General features: G+C 41.2%; 1 protein-coding gene across 1 annotated transcript in view; it reads right to left on the bottom strand.

Annotated features, from left to right (window-relative positions):
- Positions 1 to 22,572, bottom strand: part of si:dkey-106n21.1 (solute carrier family 23 member 1) — a 74,378-nt gene that overhangs the window by 20,200 nt on the left and 31,606 nt on the right. The window contains exons 4-8 of the mRNA XM_058076395.1: positions 22,091 to 22,274; positions 19,813 to 19,994; positions 12,963 to 13,080; positions 10,559 to 10,715; positions 5,473 to 5,726 (exon numbers count right to left, since the gene is read on the bottom strand). Coding sequence (XP_057932378.1) covers positions 5,473 to 5,726; positions 10,559 to 10,715; positions 12,963 to 13,080; positions 19,813 to 19,994; positions 22,091 to 22,274 — 895 coding nt within the window. The remainder of the gene's footprint in view (positions 1 to 5,472; positions 5,727 to 10,558; positions 10,716 to 12,962; positions 13,081 to 19,812; positions 19,995 to 22,090; positions 22,275 to 22,572) is intronic.

The following is a 22,572-nucleotide window of genomic DNA, read 5'->3' on the forward strand; positions in this document are numbered from 1 at the left end:
GTGCTAATGAAGCATGGCGGGTTCCTCACAAATGACCCTGGCGTGTCCTTCACAAAGACCTCAACAGCTGTCAACACTCCACTTGAGGAGTTTTTATTGAGTTGGCATTAAGAGGAACAGCAGTTCCAAGAGTAGCAACAAAACCTGCCAAAGGTGGAAGTGTTTGACGTGGTGAGGAGTTGCCTGTCAGCAACACACCATCATATCATAGACAAGCTGGCAACAAGTACCACTACACAAGGGTGTAGTGGTACCAGATATTGATGGTTTGGTATGTATCTTAGTTTTAAGGTCACGGTTTGATTCATTTTTGGTACAATAAGGGAACAAAATACAACATGTAATGTAAACACCCCTAATGATTTTTAAAATGCAACATAAACTAAAATAATTCTCCAATTCTACAACAGTGGCTGTGTTTACATATTCTAAAAACACCAAGCTTTGGTTCCGATTTTCTACAATAAAAGCTCTGATAAAACGTTCCACTGTTCTCAAATATCTTAATTTTTATTTTTCTTGCACAAAATAAGATGAAAAATAAATAAACAAATCAAGAATAAAGAAAATCAATCAATCAGTAATAAATAAATAAATATAGACAAATTATTTTTTTCAAATTAAAATTAACAAAGTATTATTAGAGCCCTGTAGACATGACAAAACACGACTATAGTCACATTTATACTCTTTTTATTTACAACATATTGCGCAACTGCAGGGTCTCGAGACACATGCTAACTCGCAAGCTAGAGAGCTAGCGACCTAAACGGTAGCCTTCAAGTTATTTCCTTTGAACTTAAATAGCCAAAAACTTACCGCTTCCACACGGATAGGGAGGATAACTATTAACAGTTATTTAACCTTTAACATGAACATTAATCAAACGTAATAATTTTTTCTGGGTACATGATACCATACAGCATCCATATCAAACTTGCGCGGGCCGCACTAACATTAAACTTTCATATCAAGGCGGGGGCCTCAAACTAGTGTCCTGCATTTGGCCCGCGGGCCGCGTGTTTGAGACCACTGATGTAGATTATAGTAAATATAGAATTCAGCATAATTAACTGATAAACCACTTTCTTCAAACTTTCTCAAGTTACTATTTTATTTCACAACAAGAATTCTAATATTTTTGTTTCAGATCTCTGGTGAAAAAAAATCACTTGCTATTTCTTTTTATCTTTGGTTCCAATGTCAGCCAATTCACCACAAACCTTCCAGCAATACTTCTTGGGCAGGAACACTAACAAAACTTTGAAATGGCAGCAGTTCATTTAAATGTGTGACTTATAATTACATATTCAATTTCATGTAATGAGTTTTGTGTCTAACTAAACTACCGCTTTGCTTACCCCCTTGTAAATCCTGTTTGGCTTTTCTTAGTCGTGCAGATGTTTATACTTTCACTGATGTATTTTGACTGGTGTGGTTTGGCTTGTAAAGCTTCATTATCATCATGTTGTCATGTTTGCATGAAAGGCACCACATAAAATACTCAGTGTGGAACTCACGTAATCTTTTTGATTAAGTACATTCTTACACTGGTGTGGGTTTAATTTACTTTTTTTCCTCTAATGCAGCTTCCCTCAGAAGCACCTTGAACTGTAGGGATTAAGCATAGATCTGTGGTTCTGTGCATCGATGTTCATGCCACGTGCCCCCTGCTTACCTACACGGACTTTCTGCTGAATACCAATACTAACAATACTACAATACTACTCTTTGCTACTTATACTGTAACTCAAAGCTGACACGCAGGCTGCTTTTTTTCTTCAACTATATCTATACAGGTGGTCTTTGGGTGACAGAGTTCTGTGTTACGGCACTTTGTGGTTAGGTATATATTCATTCATTCATTCATTTTCTACCGCTTTTTCCTCACGAGGGTCGCGGGGGTGCTGGAGCCTATCCTAGCTGTCTTTGGGCGAGAGGCGGGGTACTCCCTGGACTGGTGGCCAGCCAATCACAGGGCACATATAGACAAACAACCATTCACATTGAGACTACTCAATTCATGACACTACTTCACATTCATACCTATGGACAATTTGGAGTGGCGTGATTTATTTATTATTTCACTGATTATTACACGAGCGGCACGGCGGTCGAGTGGTTAGTGCGCAGACCTCACAGCTAGGAGACCAGGGTTCAATTGATTGTGAAAAGATGTCAATAATTCTATCACCATAATGTTCATTCATTAATTCATTTTCTACCACTTTTTCCTCACGAGGGTCGCGGGGGGTGCTGGAGCCTATCCCAGCTGTCTTCGGGCGAGAGGCGGGGTACACCCTGGACTGGTCGCCAGCCAATCACAGGGCACATATAGACAAACAACCATTCACACTCACATTCATACCTATGGACAATTTGGAGTCACCAATTAACCTAGCATGTTTTTGGAATGTGGGAGGAAACCAGAGTACCCGGAGAAAACCCACGCATGCACGGGGAGAACATGCAAACTCCACACAGAGATGGGTGGAATTGAACCCTGGTCTCCTAGCTGTGAGGTCTGCGCGCTAACCACTCGACCGCCGTGCCGCCCGTTTTCAGTTCTAATATATTTATTTATTTTGTGTACAGTGAGAGTGTCGTAGGAGTTCATTTAGGTATAAGATCTCACTTACACCAAAACTCACTGTCGAGGAACAGAGCTCGGAGGATATTTACATGGGTTGGTTTTATCCCGTGGACCTTAAATTCTTAGGCTGTTCAGTTTGCGACCATCAGCGGACAAAGTTTAGACACCCTGAGTGTGCCATAAATTGCAGCCTGCAGACTCCAAATAAAACATAGTCAAAGTTGTCCTACTTCAACACCTGTGGCTCTAGTACTGCCATGTGTGGTGCATTTTATTTTACAGGCAACTAATGAAAGTGGAGACAGTGAAATAAACCGTGTTCAAAGCAGGACTACACAGGTGATAATCTAACCTTAGCATGTGTACTATACTTATGAATACCTCGTAAGAACACGCAATGGCAAATCTCAGAGCAACCGGCAGTAACGTAAAACTTCTTTTTGTAAAACTTTCATATCCTCCCCATCCCGTCCGATTATTATTCTGCAACCACAGTTTGCAAACTTGTTAAAAATAATCATATGTAGTCCATAGTATGATAGTCCATGACTGTACATAAAGTTGAGTGAGGATGTATGTGGGGAGTGTTATTATGAGTTCAGCAGTCTTATGGAAATAAACTATTTCCAGATGGAAGTTAGAAAAGCAGTCCATGGTGGGAGTGGGAGGAGTCTCTATTGATGTTCTGAGTCCTCTTCAAGCAACGTCTTCATGAAATGATTTCTGGGGGCGTGGGGTGGAGGCGCTCTCCTCAGTCTGTGCAGAAATGCACGTGCTGCTGACTTTTTAAAAAACATCGACACCCCTATAATGCTGGTAATGCTGGTGATCTCCATTGCTGTATCATTGATGAGACTGGGCTGGCTATTCCTGAAGTCGATAATGATTGATTTGGTTTTGTTGACATTCAGTCCTGTCTGTAGGCCAGGCCATTCTTATCCCGGATAAGGTCCACTAACTGTTGTGTCCTCTGTAACACCACAGCAGTCATGGGTCATCAGCGTGAACAGCAGCAGAATCAGGACACAACAGAGGAGCCAGTGCCCAGGGAGATGACATTGGAGGTGTTGTTGGCCACCCATACAGACTGAGGTCTTTTGGTGAAAAAGTCAAGTAGCCAGTTCCATGGGGGGGGGCGTTTGAAGCCATATGCTGTGGGATGATCGTCTAGAACCAGGTGGTTCAGGTGGGGTGCACAAGAGATTGTATCTTCTGTAGAACATTTGGGGTGGTAGGCAAACTGTTGAACTCTGGGTACTCCGGTTTCCTTCCACATTTCAAAAAAAGATATATTATATGGAGCTGCTGGAGCCACTATTGATCGGATTTCTGCACATCTTACAGCATCGGATTCCAATGCACTTTTCACTTTCCTTGATGTGCTGAGATCAGAAAACTCATAACCACAAAAGGTCATAACACAAAACATTATAACGCGAGGACTCTCTGGACAGCTAACATTATTTGGACACTTCAGTTGAAACTCCAACACCTACTAAGTTATCTTTGTACTGTATGTACTGTTACAGTAATGCAGAGCAATATGAGTGACCTTATAAATGCTGATATGACAGTGATGCCCATTTGTGGAGGAAGCTGCTAACACCCTGACAACTGAAGCTACATCCTGCACCTTTGAGAAGCATGGCAGGTAAAAACACGTGACCCTTGCGTGTCCCTCACAAAGACTTTAAGAGCTCTCAACAGTCGACTTGAGTAGTTTCAACAAGTTGGCACTAAAAGAAAGATACAGCATTTCCAAGAACTGTAAACTGCCAGAGGGGAAAGTATTTGAAATGAAGAGGTGTTACCTATCAACAGCACCATCATATCATATATAAGCTGGCAGCGAGTAATAGATACTGGATCGGGTTTAATTTGATGCATCCCATTCTGTTCAAAGACATTCAGGGTAGCTGAGTTCAACCTACCCATTCATTTTCGATACTGCTCTGTTTTTCCCCTATTATGTTACCATTATATTACAGTTGTATATATTATTATTATATATTACAGTACCACAGTGTACTAAAGTAACTGTAGAGAAACAACACCTCAACCAAATCTTGGGCCTAAAGCGCCACTTATAGGGCCGCAAAAAACCTTTGCACCAGAGGGACACGAGGACTGCGTAGTAGGTTCAACTGTATGTTATCCATGAGACGCTCAGTTACAGTGCATCTGCCGACCAGATGGTGGCGGTAATATGTCAGTCAGTTGTTTAACAATCTCACGGAAGATCAGAAGAAGACATTCAACTACAACGAGCAATGGAGACGTTTTTAAAACAAAAAAATGAAGACAAAAGTGGTGCCAGTCCCCCCCCTCCCCAAAAGACTACATTTTTACGTAAGTACAATCCTGACTTTTGTAAATGGAGGAAGCGAGGCAGAGCCGTGAGTATTTTATCACTACCTTTTTTATTGATTGATTGATTGATTTATTGATTTTATTGATTTTTATTCTGACTCCCTTTTTTGTTAAAAGTTAAATCTAAATATTGACCTTTTTTATTAATGAGCCTGACTTAAGCCTTTACTTTTTTTCGTGATTGATTTGTTCCAGAAATTATTAGCAAAAGTTAAGATTTCATAAAAATCTTTGTGATGATAACATTTCATTATGTCATTTTATTATGTCATTATTCATTAAACATTATTAAGGTTTTAGCTTGTTAGCTTGCTAAACTGAAGAAGATTTGATTTATTATTGAAAACAAATTAATAAAATCAATTAAATCTACACAGTGTTAATATTTAATGGACCCCGGGCCACTACGGACTGAAAAAAATCGTGCCTCAACGTCAAAAAGGTTAAGAACCCTTGCTTTAAGCAATGTCGTGTCATCCACTACAGCTATGGTGTCATCTGTGACGTACCTTGGTGATACCAAGTGCAGCGATGTTCTGGCTGTAGGAGGTGGTTCCATTCCCGGTCCCCCACAGGCCGGCAAGGATGCAACCAATGCCCTCCACAGCGATGCCTCGGTTGAGGGCATGGGTGGGCGGAGGTGGAGCGCCCGACAGTCGAGCGCAGGCGTAGTAGTCACCAATGGACTCCATGGTTGATGCCAGGACGCCTGCCATCATGCCCAACACAGATGATACGCTCACGGTGGGCAAACCCCATTGACCTGTAAGGGGCGTGCACAGGAGAGACATTTAGACATGGCATCATCACCTTCAGTTTTGCTGGAGACGAGAAAACTATCTAGTATTATTTGGGGGGGGGGGGTGCCCCACCTAGTCTTTGAGCATGAACTGATGAAGCCTGCCCGGATGAGAGTCAAAACGTCTTCTGAGGAATCTGATCAGTCCAGTTGCGATTGATTAAATGCCCTGAGAGTATAGTACAGTACTTACTTACTAATGTACATTTACCAGATACGCTCCTGCTAAATATTTTTTATAGCCTGGTGTATATATAAACATAAATATTCAGCATTTTTTTAGACTGCGGAACAGCGGTCGAGTGGTTAGCGTGCAGACCTCACAGCTAGGAAACCAGGGTTCAATTCCACCCTCTGCCATCTCTGTGTGGAGTGTGCATGTTCTCTCCGTGCATGCGTGGGTTTTGTCTGGGTACTCCGGTTTCCTCCCACATTCCAAAAACATGCTAGGTTAATTGGTGACTCCAAATTGTCCATAGGTATGAATGTGAGTGTGAATGGTTTGTCTATATGTGCCCTGTGATTGGCTGGCGACCAGTCCAGGGTGTACCCCGCCTCTTGCCCGAAGACAGCTGGGATAGGCTCCAGCACCCCCGCCACCCTCGTGAGGAAAAGCGGTAGAAAATAAATGAATGAATGAATTTTTTTAGACTGATACTTGTGTGTTGATTCTGTCCACTTTGTATCTGTGAAACGTAAATGTCAGCATTGTGGAATAATGTCGGACTAATGCAAAGGTTGGATTGTTGTGGTTCATTTTCAAAACCTGTTTTTTTTATCATGTTTGCATGAAAGGCACAATAGTATTAAGTACTAGTGCCTACCTGACTACCCCAATAAAGTTTGAAAGCCAGCCCTACATACCACAACTTGGAGATGACTGATGCATACACATACTAACTCCCCCTTCTGTCTGCCTATCATCGAAACACCAATGATGGATGCCCACCTGACCATCCCAAAGAAGCATGAAACCCACCCATGATATGGACATACATCACCACAGCTTCATGATGACTGTTGCATACATTCATCCCTCAGGTATCTACAGTATGTTCTTCAGGAGATTAAGCCACCTAGTCCTAAAAGAGAACTAGAGTGTGAAATCACACGAGGTTCTTGATTCAACACATCCTATAAAGATGTTGCGATTTGGGAGAACTGAATATGAACAAGGCAGTTCACCTATGTGCTAATGACTTGTTACTTGAATAATTGATTGTAAATGTGAGTGCCACTCAGAGAGGGTGGTGACGAATCATGATGACGTACAGCTGAGCGTCAGTAAACAACATCTGCCACATTAAAGTCAACATTATGCTATTTGATGTTTTATGCAAACATCTGGACACATGAACTATTTCTCATGAGTCATTCTGTTGCACCACGATGAAACAGACAACGCTCATCTTTACGTAGCGACATGACAAAGCTTTTCGGGTGAATTCAGGGGCGTGGGTAGAGGGGGGGTTGTTTGTGTTGGGAGGGGGCTCAAAAGTGATGGATGCATTGAGGTTGCGCCGTTTTGATTTATGTGACTTGTCAGATTGTTTTCCATATGTCCTCCTCTGTGTTCACATGCACTTAACTCCATATTCATTATCTTGTCATCTTGACTGTTCATTGGCCTGGTCGGATTTCTGTCAGACCCGTCATTTATCTCTCTAATCCCTTCCAAGATCTCGCACAGTGATTCCTTTTTGTTTCATGCTAAATGATTTCCTCATGGTGACCTTTTGGACTGCTTCTGGAGTATGTCAACTGCGTTGGTTTGGATACAAAACATCTACCTTTGCAGCCTCGAGCTGCTACTTCCTCATTTGTTGACTGATGTCATATACACAGGCTGAGAAGTATAGCGTAAGGCTATTGTCTGAGCCCATGTGTTGCAGTCAAATCACTCAAAATGGTGAGTGTGCAGTGCTGAACACTGACCATTCTCAATACTATGCACAAGGGGGGGGGGGGGGGGGGGGGTTAACTTGTCAATCCCAGCCGGAGGAGCAACCCGTCAAGGTGGAAAGTAGTGAACAGTAGAAGAAGACAAAGATAGTTCATATGGCACACACATGTACACATACGCTGCACATGTGCACTAATTGTGTCGCGAATGTAACTATAACTATGATCTATTATTTCAAGTTTTGACGGGACGTTTATATTTTGACCGACACATCAAGAGAGACGGATGAAACAGGAGAGAAGCAAAGCGAGTGACATGGAAGAACTTTCTTGTCCAGGGTGGCCAGGGTAGGCCATTGGCAATGGTGACGGAGTGAGAGGACTGTGAGACAAGTGACCCGCATTTATTCTGACAAGAAAAAAAGTGCTTCCAACCCAGAATGGATTGAATCACTTATGTTCATCCTTCTCTCTGCAGACTTGGTCTACGCGAAGCTATGAGACAAAACACATAAAAACAAGCATTTTTTTTTCACGGAAAACAAGCAGTTTCTGCGCACAATGTGAACAATCCACCCCAATCCGGCTCCTGACGGTCAGCTGCTCTAAATCTCAAAGCCAAACACAGGCCCACAGGCCAAATCTGTCCTGTTCAGCAGAGGACCTAAATTCACCTTTGAGTGACCTGAAAGTGGCTTTGAGTTTTGGCCCCCTCTGCGACTGTGTGTGACACCCCACGCCGTGCGTGTGCATGTGGTCAAATTTTGCTGCACGATCGTAGTCACAGCGACTGCCTTCGTTACTCCATGTAAAAAAAACAAGATGGAGTTTAGATTATGGTGAGGACAGCAACACATTCTTGTGGTTTGCATCAAGTCAACAGTGCATTATATTGCATTTTTCCAACACGCTTCTTGGAAGCATGTGTCTGTATCAACATATATAAATATATGTGTGTGTGTGTGTTTGTGTGTGTGTGTGTGCAGGCAGAAAGGGTTCATTTTAGGATTTAATTTTTCTTATGTATAATAACCTGTGAAGTCCTCTGTGTCACAACTTGCTTGTATGAAAGGTTCTATACAGATACAGTTTGATTGATATGTCATCTTTGTGACAGCTCTCTTAGATGATTGCTTAAACCGTGCTTACCAAGCCATAACATTCGGTGACAGTCGAAACATGCCATAAAAAAAGATCGGAATATGAAAATAAGGAGACAAAATTCTGCTAGTTGAGCGACTGGAAAAACATGTATTGCATTTTTTGGATAATGAAGATATTAGATATTTAGTTTTTCTCTACCAAAATTAAAAATTAGAAAATGTCAAGCCAGTTAAATAACTAAACCAGTAAGATTTGGTGGACAGTATCAATAAGCAGGTGAAATGAACAACCTGACCAAAGTCATTTGTGGAAAAGGCACAGCAGAAACAATGGTGAAATAAGAAAAAAAGGGTATTTAGATTGGATACAATCTAAGAATCTCTGTGTGGAGTTTGCATGTTCTTCTCGTTCGTGTGTGGGTTTTCTCTGGGTACTCCGGTTTCCTCCCACATTCCAAAAACATGTTAGGTTAATTGGCAACAGTCTAGGGTGTACCCCACATCTCCACCAAGTCAGCTGGATAGACTCCAGCATACCCGCGACCCTTGTGAGGATAAGCGGCATAGAAAGTGGGTGACATGGGGTCTTTAGCCAATAAAAAACATTATGTATGCAACGTGGCTGTTCCTCATACTTGTCCTATTTGCTTGCTACGCCACCACAATGTGACACACACAGTGACATAGCACGATACGGTATCTATTGGTGAAGAGCGTGATATCACGTTCCGGCTTGAGAGCTTTACGGTTCGACCCCAGGATGCAGAGATGACGACCCAATTGCAGGTAAAAATATATTGCACTAGCATGACTAACTCCAACATGGCAATGACTCGACAAAGAAAAGAGCGAAAAGAACTAAAAACAGAACAGAGCAACACAGGAAGTTAATACAAAATAAGGGTATGAACTAGGAACAGAGGCAACGAAGGAACTAAAACAGCTGTCAGGGGGGGGTAACGCCCACATTGTGACACGTTGACTAAAGCAACAGCTCATGTTGTGTTGCATGGGAGATTTCTGCCCACAATGGAGGATACCAGGTACAGCATGACAGCACTGTGAGGGCCGATCTAATGACCCAGGCAGAGTGGTGGTCTACAGAAGAAGTGGTCCTATTATTAAACTTACTTACTGAGTGCTGAATCAAAGCAACTGGATTTTTAACTTCTTGTTTCACTTCTCATCCAGGTCCAAAGTTTTATTATTATTTTATTATTATGTTTTATCTTGCACTACCTCAAATTCAAATGGCACTTTAAAGTATTTTCATTAAAGAGACTGTTTGAAACTGCCTCAAAATGACAGCACCAGTGCTTAGCAAAGGCTCCTGCACATGTGTATTACCTGCGACACATCTTACATTATCCAAGCAGGAAGAGGCCATGATATAATGCTTGAAACCGGTTGAAAAGGCTTCTCTGCATCCACTTAATTGTCCAATTTAATTTAAAATCTAAATAATTGCATTTTAACAAACTGTCTTCAACACAATAGTAATAGTAATTTATTAGTATAACCAACCAGCGGTTAGAGCTGCACTTCCCATGTGCTCCCTGTGACGGGAGAACTACTGTTGTAGCTATCGCCGACGTAAAAACGTGAACTTCACTACTGTACACCGCATATATGTCTGCATAGTGGTGTTGCGTTTTCTTCTGATTCTTCTTAACCTGATTTTATACGATCTTCAGAATACAGCGGATCGGAAGCCAATCCCGATCATGAAGATCAGTTCAGGAGATCTCTATAACCCATTGAGAACCACCAATTGAAGAGGTATTTGGGCACCTGGGTACGGGATGTGGAACCATGGCGAGGTGGTGATGGCGTCCGTGTTGATGTCAGTCCTGGCAGAGAAGCCGTAATCAGCCGCCTTTGATGGCAGCACATCAAAGATGGTCAGCAGGTAGCAGAACAGCCAGCCGCCACACATCCCAAACAATGCCTGGAATTTGGAAGCAGATTGTGAGAGTCTGTGAATGAAAGGAGCTGGAGAACATCAATAATATCAGATGCAGACAGCGTGAAAGCAAAATTAGCCCTTTAAATATTTCATCTGGACTTCCTGGCTTTAGCCTTTGACCTGATTGACCTGTTTATCTGTAGGATGAGAGGAAGATCAAGCAGACCAGGCCGTCTACTTTAATGCTCCATGTTAAGCAGTGTAATGTGGACACTGCTGGGGCGTGTGCTGAACCTCTCTTTCATTGCTACTGAATGAAGCTTCATTCCGTCATGCCAGGGCATCCTTTATCATTTGTGTATTTGATGACGGAAAGCACAAAGTGGTGGGAGGCTACTACATTTTGCACTGAAAATAAGATCCAATTGTTTTTTTAGGCTTTTCTGCTCTTCTCAAATGTGATTCATTGTGCCAGAATGTGTCAATCAGCCAGGCTCAAACATTTATGCCTGGAGCACCAGTGACTCAAGGTGCTTTAGTCGCTTAGATAAGCTCCAGCAGTCATCTTGATGTTAATGCCATTTAGATGAAGGACCTCAAAGCGTGTTTGTGCATACCACAACCTACGGGCGGCAACTGTTCTTTTTGAGAGTCACGCTTCAAGTGTTGAACAAGTTGGGCCAGCATCCTCTTGCAACGAATGATTGCTCAACAATAAGGCAGCATGCCAGCCAAGAGACGAAAAAATGGATTATATTACATTCATTCATTTTCGACCGCTTATCCTCACAAGGGTTGTGGCTGGAGCCTATACCAGCTGTCTTTGAGCGAGAGGCGGGGTACACCCTGGACTGGTCGCCAGCCAATCACAAGGCACATATAGACAAACAACCATTCACACTCACATTCATACCTATGGACAATTTGGAGTCGGCAATTAACCTAGCATGTTTTTGGAATGCACGGGGAGAACATGCAAACTCGACACAGAGATGGCCGAGGGTGGAATTGAACTCGGGTCTGTGAGCTGTGAGGCCTGCGGCCGATTATAATACGGCGACATACAAAAATACAAAACACACAATAAATTGATTATATTATTTAAAATTGTACATTAGTAAATAAAAACAGATTACCATTAATAGATTTAATTTAAAACATGTATTTATGTTAACCTAAGAAATGCATTAATTAAAAAGTTTAATCATAATCAATTAATAAACACTAAATAATTGTTTTTTTTAAATCAATAAAAACAAAAAGAGTAGAAAAAAAAAGTAATTGACATAATTGAGATCATTCCAGATCAGTCTGGAAAAGGTTCTGAAGACATTGATAAAGCATTGGGATTCCACCAAACCACAATGAGATCCATCATCCACAAATGAGAGGTCACAAAAGACCCTGAACAAGATCCAAAAAAACTGCAGACCTCACTTGCCTCAGTTAAGGTCATGTTCCAAGACCAAAACCCTGAGCAAAAAGAACATTAAGGTTCATTAAGGTTGACATTTGCCAGAAAACATCTTGATGATCCCCAAGACTTTTGAAAAATATGAAAATATGACAAAAAATCTTCACCTTTTGGAAGGCGTGTGTCCCATTACATCTAAAGTAACGCCGCATTTCAGAAAAAGAACATCATACCAACAGTAAAATATGGTGGCGGTAGTATGATGGTCTGAAGGACCAAAATCCTGAAGGAGTATGTCCGGCCATCTCTTTGTGCAGCAGGCCAATGATTCAATACTAAAAAAAGAAAAACCAAAAGAAGACTCTGTGGCCTAGTCAAAGTCCTGACCTGAATCCAACTGAGATGCTGTGGCATGACCTTAAAAAGGCAGTTCCTGCTGGAAAACCTTCTGAATTACAACAATTCTGCAAAAATGAGTCAGCCAAAATTCCTCCACTGCGTTGGAAGAGACACATTGGAAGTTACCACAAACGCTTCATCGCAGTTGTTGCTGTTAAGTTATTAGGATTAGGGGGCAATCCATGTTTCGCACAAGGCCATGTAGGTTTGGACCCCCCCACCCAAGAATGAAAAGATTCATTTAAAATTTTTATTTTATGTTTAGCTGTGTTATTAGTGATTAATATTTAAATTTGTTTGATGCGCTGAAGTATTTAAGTGTGCCAAAAATGCAAAGAAATAACAAATCCGCAAGGGTTTTTTTCATGCCAATGTATATGTATTGTATTTATTAAATTCAATACATCCATTTTCTACCTACCTAATGGATCATGTGGACAGAGGGCAAGGTGCTCTTTGCAAAGATAGCAACTCACCGAAAACAGCTTGAAGAGAGGATAATGGAACACCTTCCACTTCTTGTCCTTGTAGGCGATGAGGGGGACGTCCACCTTGCTGAGGTACTGTGAGAACAGCAGGATGAGACACACCGTGCTGTGGAGAAGACCCTTTTAGACTGTCATCACAGAATCACACAAACTATACATGTATGTATATAAATATTAGGGATGTTCCGATCAGGGTTTTATGGAGGAAGAATGCACACCTCTGTAGTGGCTGCATCAAACACTATTGTAATTGTTTCTTACACCATCTTTTACACCATCGACTACATTGTTTTTAATCGTATCTTAACCCATGCATCTAGATGCCTATGAAATTGTTTACCACAAAGAAATGTACATCTCTGCTTATTATAGATAAAAGCTCATGTCTGTGATTAATTGTGATTAATTATGAGTTAACTATGGAGAAAATGTGATGAATTGCAATGTATTATTTTAATCGATTACAGCCCTAATTTTATTTATTTTTTAAATTGGCTTGATATAGAAAACATTTACAGGCGTGAAGAAAGTCACTTGTGGGAAAGGCACAGCAGCAACAATGGTGAGCTAAGCAAAAAAAAAGTGTCAATCAATCACTCGGCCTGTCATGCATGCAAAAATGGTCACTATATTTATGAATGTAAACATACATGCATTTTCCATTACTTGTCCTCATGAATGTGAAAAATGTTTTGGACTTGTTAATTGTGACCATGTGGACATCAGCATCATGCCACTACAATTTCTTACCGAGTATCTGTTCTCTACATTTGTGCTGGCTGTCCCTTCAAGACAGGAAAAACATTACTTATTACTCATCCATAAGGACTCCTTCAGAAAAATATATTGGTTATCAAGCCCTGCACTTTGTGAAAAACATTTTTATCACCACATCTGGCATAAAAGGTGCACTAATGTTCCAATACCATTACAACACCAGTACTAAAGATTAAAGACCTTTTTCCAGGTCGTTGTACACCAAACCAACATCATATTTTTATTCAGCTGGAAGTGGTGCAGGGAATTGTTCCAAACATCACCCAAACTGCTGTGGAAACATCAGCTGTCCTAAAGATGAAGATTAATTTAATCCTTCAACACAAGGTAGCAAAATTAAATAAGTTTAAAAAAGCCATTCCAGTGCCCAGATAAATTCCGGACTTTAAATTGTCTTCAAAATTGCCAAACCATCCAAGTTTTGTTAACTGAACTCTGCAGTATTATCTCCTGGGATAGAAGTGTCTCCTCAAACAAAAACAGATGGACACTTTTGAACCACAAAATTATAATTTTCCCATTTTTCAGTAATTTTACCATTTGGTGCCAAATTATTTATTATTAAACCAGCTACCACAGTTTATCACAGGGTTGGGCAATATGAACCGATATGGACCAAAAACCCATATCCCGATATAAAGTATTTAGGTTGAATATCAATATATGATATATATTCCAATATTTTTTTCCACAAAGTGAGTTTAGACACAATCAAAGCCAAATAGGAATGTAAGTAAATAAACTATTAACTATTTAAACTATTTTTAAGCTTAATGCAAGTTGCACATAAAAATAAAATTGTATCTAAAAATAGCCGCTATTTTGTGAATGAAAAATAATAAACATTTTAACACTACAATTCATATAACTCCTGACAGGCAGTTTATTGGGCTTATTACTGAGATTAGGTTGTTAGTGCTTTGGCTTTTATTCTACCATTTCATTGATTTCTTGTATTTATGTTCTTCATATGTTCAGTGAATTTGGAGTTAATTTAAGTTCAATTCACCAAAAGTCAACTTAGATCATAGTCGTACGTAATAGTAATCCTACGAAAGTCGAAAGTAATCTGAGGTCCACCTGTAAACAATTAACTGATTTCTCGCATGGTTGATCAAAGACATTGAGTCAGACACCCTTGGTTGGTCTTGACAGTAGATTTGCCCAGTCTACCAAAAGGGTCCTCAAAGCGGATGTAGATATTGTTGAGAGACCAGGAAACAATGTGACAAACAAACGCTTCTTGTTAACTGTTGGCGCAAACATGTTAGAAAGAGCTGGAAATGCCGGAGGAAAGAGGACAATGCACCACATTTGGCCTGCAACACAGAGCATCAACAAGCGACAACCATTAATTGATGTATGGTCAACATTAACCGTCTGCAGCTGCCACACATTGCCATCAGACCTCTGTGACTAAACTCGTTTTTCCTGACAAATCCCTCATCACGAGACGGACCTGCACATTAAACAAACATAAATCCTGTGGTGGGTGAGCGGATGAAGATGTATCTTCTTTTTCTCCCGGCGTAGGACTTCTATCCATCTGCTCTCCAGACTCTCTTCCACTGAAATCTGACTGAGGCCTGTTTCAAGGGCTCCACTGCTGATAATAATGCAAAGTGTCGCTATAAAGGAAACAATCTGCAGCACATCCTTGAAATGTTTGCTCCAGCATAAAGACTGACAACAGTAGACTTCTTGCATAGGCAAGCTGCTCAAGTAAAAATGCAGAATGCCTTGAAAACAGAATTCTAATGCATTGGAAGACACACTTTAGTATTATTATTTATAGGTTGAGGTAAATGTATTTGATCCACCCCGGTTTTCCAGCTAACAAAAAATAAAATCCTGAAATTTTGCCCTGGCTTGAGTTCACGCACTTGTTTAGCATCCAAAAAAAGTCCAGCAGCCGCTTGTTGCTCATACAACAAAAAGACAATGTCACTAAATGTTTTACTTATAACAGACATCATGTTAAACAAACGTTTGGACCCATGCTGCTTTATCATATTGTTAAATTTTTCCCTTCAATTTGGAATGAAATGAATATGCAGACTTAAACCATAGACATCCTGAGTGGATAAAAGAGTGAAGCTCAAATTAAGTCCATTCAAATGAAATGGATTGAAAGGGAAGGATTCCAACATCAGAGTGGAATTAAACATATATAGGATGATAACTTGTCTATTTATTAGCGCTTATGTCACCATGCAAAATACACATTTTTCACCTGGAATTACTATACAATTAATGAATTATGTTCAAATTTCATATTAATTAACATCATATGGTTTATGTTTTTCAAGTGTGCAGGTTTTTTCACACCCTGCCAACAAAAGCTACAACAAATTTTGGTGTTGTTTCATGCAATGAAATCAATTAGTAAAGGTGGAGCTACATATCCAGAAGTCCTCGGGAGCATTTGTGAGTATGACCAATCACAGCGGAGTAGGTGGAGGACGGCGGGGGAAGAGTAAATTAAACAGATCGTTTGGGTTGGGAGCAGGAAGTCCATTGAAATACCACAGAAATAGGTGCAGAATCTGGAAGATCTCGAAAGCTTTCTATGCGGGTGATCTTGTGTTGCTGCTGATTAGGAGTTCACAAGTCATTGCTAAGTGTTGAAATGTGCATAGTATGTCCCTTTTAAGAATTGCTGGATTGTTACGCTAGTGTGCATAATGTTTCATGGGTAATGAAATAAAACACAAGTCGAATACTTCGCGCCGCCCACTGGTAAAATGTAGACAGTGACAATACCATGCTGTTGCATCAGGAGTGCAAATATCTCTCGTCGGGTAATAACTGGACCTAAACAGTGGTGCTGATTGTCACATAATCTGAACAAGTTCATGTTCAAGTTCTTCATTTACAAACACGTACATGGTTTTAACTGATTCATGCACAACGCTGTTTTCCAATGTCTCATTTCACTTTCACGTTTCACTTGCCTTTTCTTTGACAGACTGAAACCAGAAGAGTCTCCCTCGTGCTTGAGAGACATGATGAAGGTACTGTAAATAAGTGTGTATTATTCTACCACCCACATGAAAATGTGAGTAAATCCTTTATTTTTGTACTGGATTAACGATCTGTGTGAGTGTGTCACAATCATGAAACCTCAGAACAGAAAGCGTCATAATACAAGGAATACTTAGCCTAATCAAAATATTATTTCCCCATGCTGCACACACTCTTCCCTGTAAAGCAGGGGTCTCAAACAAATTAAAAATTTCCCCACTGAGGGACGAATAAAGGCATATCTTAACACGCGGCCCGCGGGCCAAATGTGGCCCGCAGGTCACAAGTTTGAGCCCCCCACCTTGATATGAAAGTTTAATGTTAGTGCGGTCCGCGCAAGTTTGATATGGATGCTGTATGGTATCATGTACCCAGAAAAAATTATTACGTTTGATTAATGTTCATGTTAAAGGTTAAATAACTGTTAATAGTTATCCTCCCTATCCGTGTGGAAGTGGTAAGTTTTTGGCTATTTAAGTTTAAAGGAAATAACTTGAAGGCTATCGTTTAGATCGCGAGCTCTCTAGTTTGCGAGTTAGCATGTCTCAAGACCCTGCAGTTGCGCAATATGTTGTAAATAAAAAAAGTATAAATGTGACTGTAGTCATGTTTTGTCATGTCTACAGGGCTCTAATAATGCTTTGTTCATTTTAATCTGAAAAAAATTATTTGTCTACCCACCAACTATATGTGGTTTCTTAAGCTTTTATTATTTGCCGTTTTATTATTATTATGATTATATTTATTTATTTATTACTGATTGATTGATTTTCTTTATTCTTGATTTGTTTATTTATTTTTCAACAGTGGAATGTTTTATCAGAGCTTTTCTTGTAGAAAATTGGAACCAAAGCAAAGTTTTTTTAATTTTTCTGTTTTTAATAAATGTGTTTTTTTTTTTTTAAACCTGATGCGGCGCAGTCTCACCCAGACCCGAGCTCCAGTGGCCCCCAAGTAAATTGAGTTTGAGACTCCCTCTTTAAAGGGTTTTTGTTTGTAAAAAAAAACAAACAACTTCTTAGTCCATATAAATTGAAGCAGCTGTAACAATGAAATTTTTGGACTGTACTGGCGCTCTCCTGAGATTTGCAGGCCACCAAATCCAGTAATCACTCCTTCAGAAAGGCCCCTATTTGCTTCTACTGCAGTGCTCCGGGTTGCAGTGGAAGGTTTGGATTACAACTACACGATATCACTTCCTGTCGGCAGTGAGCCATCCCGCTGCGAGTGAAGCGGCCCCAGGGCTAAGGGATAACTATCCCTGTGAGGGGAGGTATGTATGTGTGTGTGCGGGCCGGAGGGGGTCCTTATTAGCTGGAGATGGCGGCAGATAATAACAGACTTTGTTTGGCTGGAACAAGCAGACAGCAGCAGCTGAGTAACGCGAGGGGCTAATGTGGAACAACAATTAAGTGGAACAATGATGGATATTACTGCTTTGCTAAATAACATGCGCAAAACTGTCATTTGGCATCAACACTAAATTACTTGGCTGTGGGAACGAGTTGATCACAAGTCGTGTCTTGCATCAGAAACATAATGCACACTTTAAGCTTTAAAGGTGAGGCAACATGGCACAGGGAGTAAAGCTGTGATGCTGAAAAGCTGCATTGTTACAGCCACCCTCCCGGAGGCCACAGTATGGTTTGATCCACACTTGTTGCTCTCTTTAAACCACTGAGGCAAGAAGGACTTTGTAGAGAGAAGGTGCACATGGCACAGAAAAATCTGGTACAGATTAGGATAAATGTGCATCACTTTTGCAACGTCTTACATTGTCATACGTGAATAAGGAAGTAACACGCTGAACCAATAAAGGAACATAAAAGCAGAAATATGTGACAATTGTTTTTTTCAATTTGCTGTATGATATGAGTCTCCTACTGTTTTTAATGGACCTACTGCTAAAATTTCTCATCATTCAGACTTGAGTGGGTTATATTATATTTACTGAGAAGCATCATGTCTCGCTGTCCTCTTTATCCAGGTTTCTTCATTTGTATCCTTCATTCATTCATTCATTTTCTACCGCTTATCCTCACGAGGGTCGCAAGGGTGCTGGAGCCTATCCCAGCTGTCTTTGGGCGAGAGGCGGGGTACACCCTGGGCTGGTCGCCAGCCAATCACAGGGCACAACCACCAACCACAAACAACCATTCACGCTCACATTCATACCTATGGACAATTTGGAGTCGCCAATTAACCTAATGCTAAGAGTCCACTGGTGCCAGTTCGCGCCAATGCAATTTGCTATGGCACCTAGTGTCGCCAATAAGGTGCCTAGTGGCGTGCAGTGGCTCAAACTGCCTCCCAACTGGCTCGTGGTAGTCCGCAAATGGCAAAAATTTACTTTGGCGGCAAGGAAATTTTTAAATGTTTAAAATCTTTGTTGCACCAGTTGCATTAAGCAATCGGCGCAAAATGTCCACCAAGTGGAACAAAATATCGCAAACAATCCGCCTACTGGAATCCACTGGAATGTAATGGCACCAAGTTGCGCCAATGATGCAAGGAGTCCATTGGGCCGGCATCAGTTGGTGCCAGTTGGTGCCAAAGATGATGTGATTGGTGCGTAGTGGCGCCGCATAACGGCAGCGGACATTGCGTGTGAATGCTGAAAAGATCATGCGAAACTCAAAGTCTTTGAAAAGGTGTGAAAATCAAAATTTCAAAGGAAACACAACAGCCGTTTGGAAACGGGAGCTGGACTGAAATGCTGTGGAAATATGAAAAGTGGTAGTTTGAGCTCAAATCGGGCATTGAACCAATCATCTCTGGGTCTGGACCCAAGCACTATTCCAGCTGTTCTATACAACTTTTACGACTTCGCGACAATTGGGGTAGCAGTAGTGTATGCCAAATAAGTCTAGTGTGATCTCCCATAATGCTTTTTAAAATTATGTGTTAATATTATGTGTATGTTGTGTATTGGGTTTTTTGTCATTTTATGTACATAAGTAAATGTGTTCTGTGTGTTTCCTGTTCATTCATTCATTACAGTTCCTTGTCCGACAAACTGAGGCAAAGTTAAACTCACAGAGCAGCAATCCCCCAGTGACCGCCTGACTTCTTGCCAGCCTCGATGAACAGGGACAAGCCGATGAGGCTGATGGTGGGGGCAATGGCCAGGGGTCCGATGTATTTCAGCACAAAGCCCACCAGCCCAGTCAAGCCCAGCATGATCTGAACCAACGACGACACCAAAATGGCTCCTTGGATCTGTGAAGGGAAAGCACAAAGATCCATCATCAACAGACATGCAGGTTGGAAATATTTATTTTAAGTTCAACAACTGGGCGGCACGGCGGTAGAGTGGTTAGCGCGCAGACGTCACAATTGGGAGACCAGGGTTCTATTTCACCCTCGGCCATCTCTGTGTGGAGTTTGCATGTTCTCCCTGTGCATGCGTGGGTTTTCTCCGGGTACTCCGGTTTCCTCCCACATTCCAAAAACATGCTAGGTTAATCGGTGACTCCAAATTGTCCATAGGTATGAATGTGAGTGTGAATGGTTGTTTCTCTATATGTGCCCTGTGATTGGCTGGTGACCAGTCCAGGGTGTATCCCGCCTCTCGCCCAAAGACAGCTGGGATAGGCTCTGGCGCCCCCCGCGACCCTCGTGAGGAAAAAGCGGTGGAAAATGAATGAATGAATGAAGTTCAACAACCACAAAATCAGGTACATCCTAATAATCCAACAAAAGGTCTGCACCAAAGATAATAATACTCACTCGATTGAGGCATTTAGTGAACACTATATTCTTTGTTGCAGTTTGCAACATTCAAAAAGGTAGTTCTCAGTAGGATGCAGCCACAAGACAGCCACAAACAAGTCAGGACAATTTCTGTGTATGAAATTATCTTCAGGCATTTTCCATATGGAGACGATCCAAGACCACGTTCAGGAATTACACAAAACCATACAAAAACAATGATTTGATGAATTAATACATCACTGACAGTGCCAATTTAAAGTGAGCAATATTATATTGGTAAAGCATGACAGCATTATATTGCAAGTAGTGTTTTAGTGTCTGAAATGTCACCCACATCACAGCCCATCAATCTATCAACATAGGAATGTGCCATTTGAGGCCTACTACCTTTACAACTACACTTTTACAGCTACAACACATAAAAAGAGAAAAAAATGTTAATGTGGAAGTTACGGGCCTCCGCCGAGCACCTTCAAAAGGTGCGGTCGCTCTCACGGGGGGAGGATTTCTTGTGCAACACTTTGCTGACAGCGACCAGATATATGGCCGCAAAATACCTGAAGTGCTCGGTTAAGTTAGACCAAATTCCCAAATGCTGATTCATTCACCTCCAAAACCTCTATTTATCTTTTAGGGGATTTGTGTATTTAGGCATTTCCATTCAAACCAGGAAGTTGGACATTTTAGACCTCTGACACGGGCAAAAGGGGAAATGGAAGGAGCACTTTGAGTTGGGAGTTTCTACACTTGGGGAAAATCAATCTGCCAAAAATGGAGCCTGCCTTCAGCTAATGCAGTATGCGGTTAAAACTAATGTAAACAATGACAGCAGATACACTTGAATTGCATATTGTAGTGTCCTTTCTGCATGGCAGCTTGTTTCTCCATATGAAGTGATAAAGATAAAAGTACAGTTGTCCCTTGTTTATCGTGGTTAATTGGTTGCAAACTGTGATAAGAACATTTCTGCAAGTAGGATTTAATTGTAAAAATATAAACCAATATAGTAGGTATAATCAGAGGAAATAAGACATTCATTCATTTTCTACCGCTTATCCTCACAAGGGTCGCGGGGGATGCTGGAGCCTATCCCAGCTGTCTTTGGGCGAGAGGCGGGGCAACGCCTGGACTGGTCGCCAGCCAATCACAGGGCACATATAGACAAACAACCATTCACACTCACATTCATACCTATGGACAATTTGGAGTCATCAATTAACCTAGCATGTTTTTGGAATGTGGGAGGAGACCGGAGTACCGGGAGAAAACCCACGCATGCACGGGGAGAACATGCAAACTCCACACAGAGTTGGCCGAGGGTGGAATCGAACCCTTGTCTCCTAGCTGTGAGGTCTGCGCGCTAACAACTCGACCGCCATGCAGCCGAAATAAGACATATGAAACATACATAAAGTAAACATAAATAGTCTCAATTACTGCCATCTACTGACACCGAGTGGTCAATGTAGAATACAGTACTACATTCACAATACGGTGGTTCTTCTGCCTTGTATTTGTATTTTAAAACCCGTGAAACTTTAATTAATTCCTTTTCTAGTTTGACACGTGATTTTACAGAACCATTCAGTGAGAGCACTTACCTCACGCATTCGAGACATCCACACCTCGTCACTGTTTTCCATCTGCAGTGGGCTGGTGCCATTCTGCAGGTGCATGGACAACATGGCGGGCCCTTGAGGGACCGGACACTGCCACTTGGGTAGAGACAGAATGGCAATGGTGGGTGTGATGAAGCTGAAGGTCCCACCCTGGAGGATTGGAAGCCTACAACAAGGGTCAATAAATTGTTAGGTTTAAAGGTTAGAGGTTACTGGACCAGGAATTGGGTTTGACCTGGATGTGTCCTGAGGAAAGAGCTGTAACATTTAATGAGGGGTGTAACTCACTGGTTGGAATTCTCAGAAAAGTAAAACATTGTCCTATACTATTGCTGTCTAGTGAAAATGTGTATGTGACTTTTTTAGGAGCATATTAAACCTTTTTACTTGTGTTTCATAAAACAACATGTTATTTGATAAATTTAGGATGAGAAACAATGGAAACAGGTGTCCGTAAAATCTGG

This window comes from Doryrhamphus excisus, chromosome 6 (assembly GCF_030265055.1).
Source record: "Doryrhamphus excisus isolate RoL2022-K1 chromosome 6, RoL_Dexc_1.0, whole genome shotgun sequence".
NCBI lineage: Eukaryota > Metazoa > Chordata > Actinopteri > Syngnathiformes > Syngnathidae > Doryrhamphus > Doryrhamphus excisus.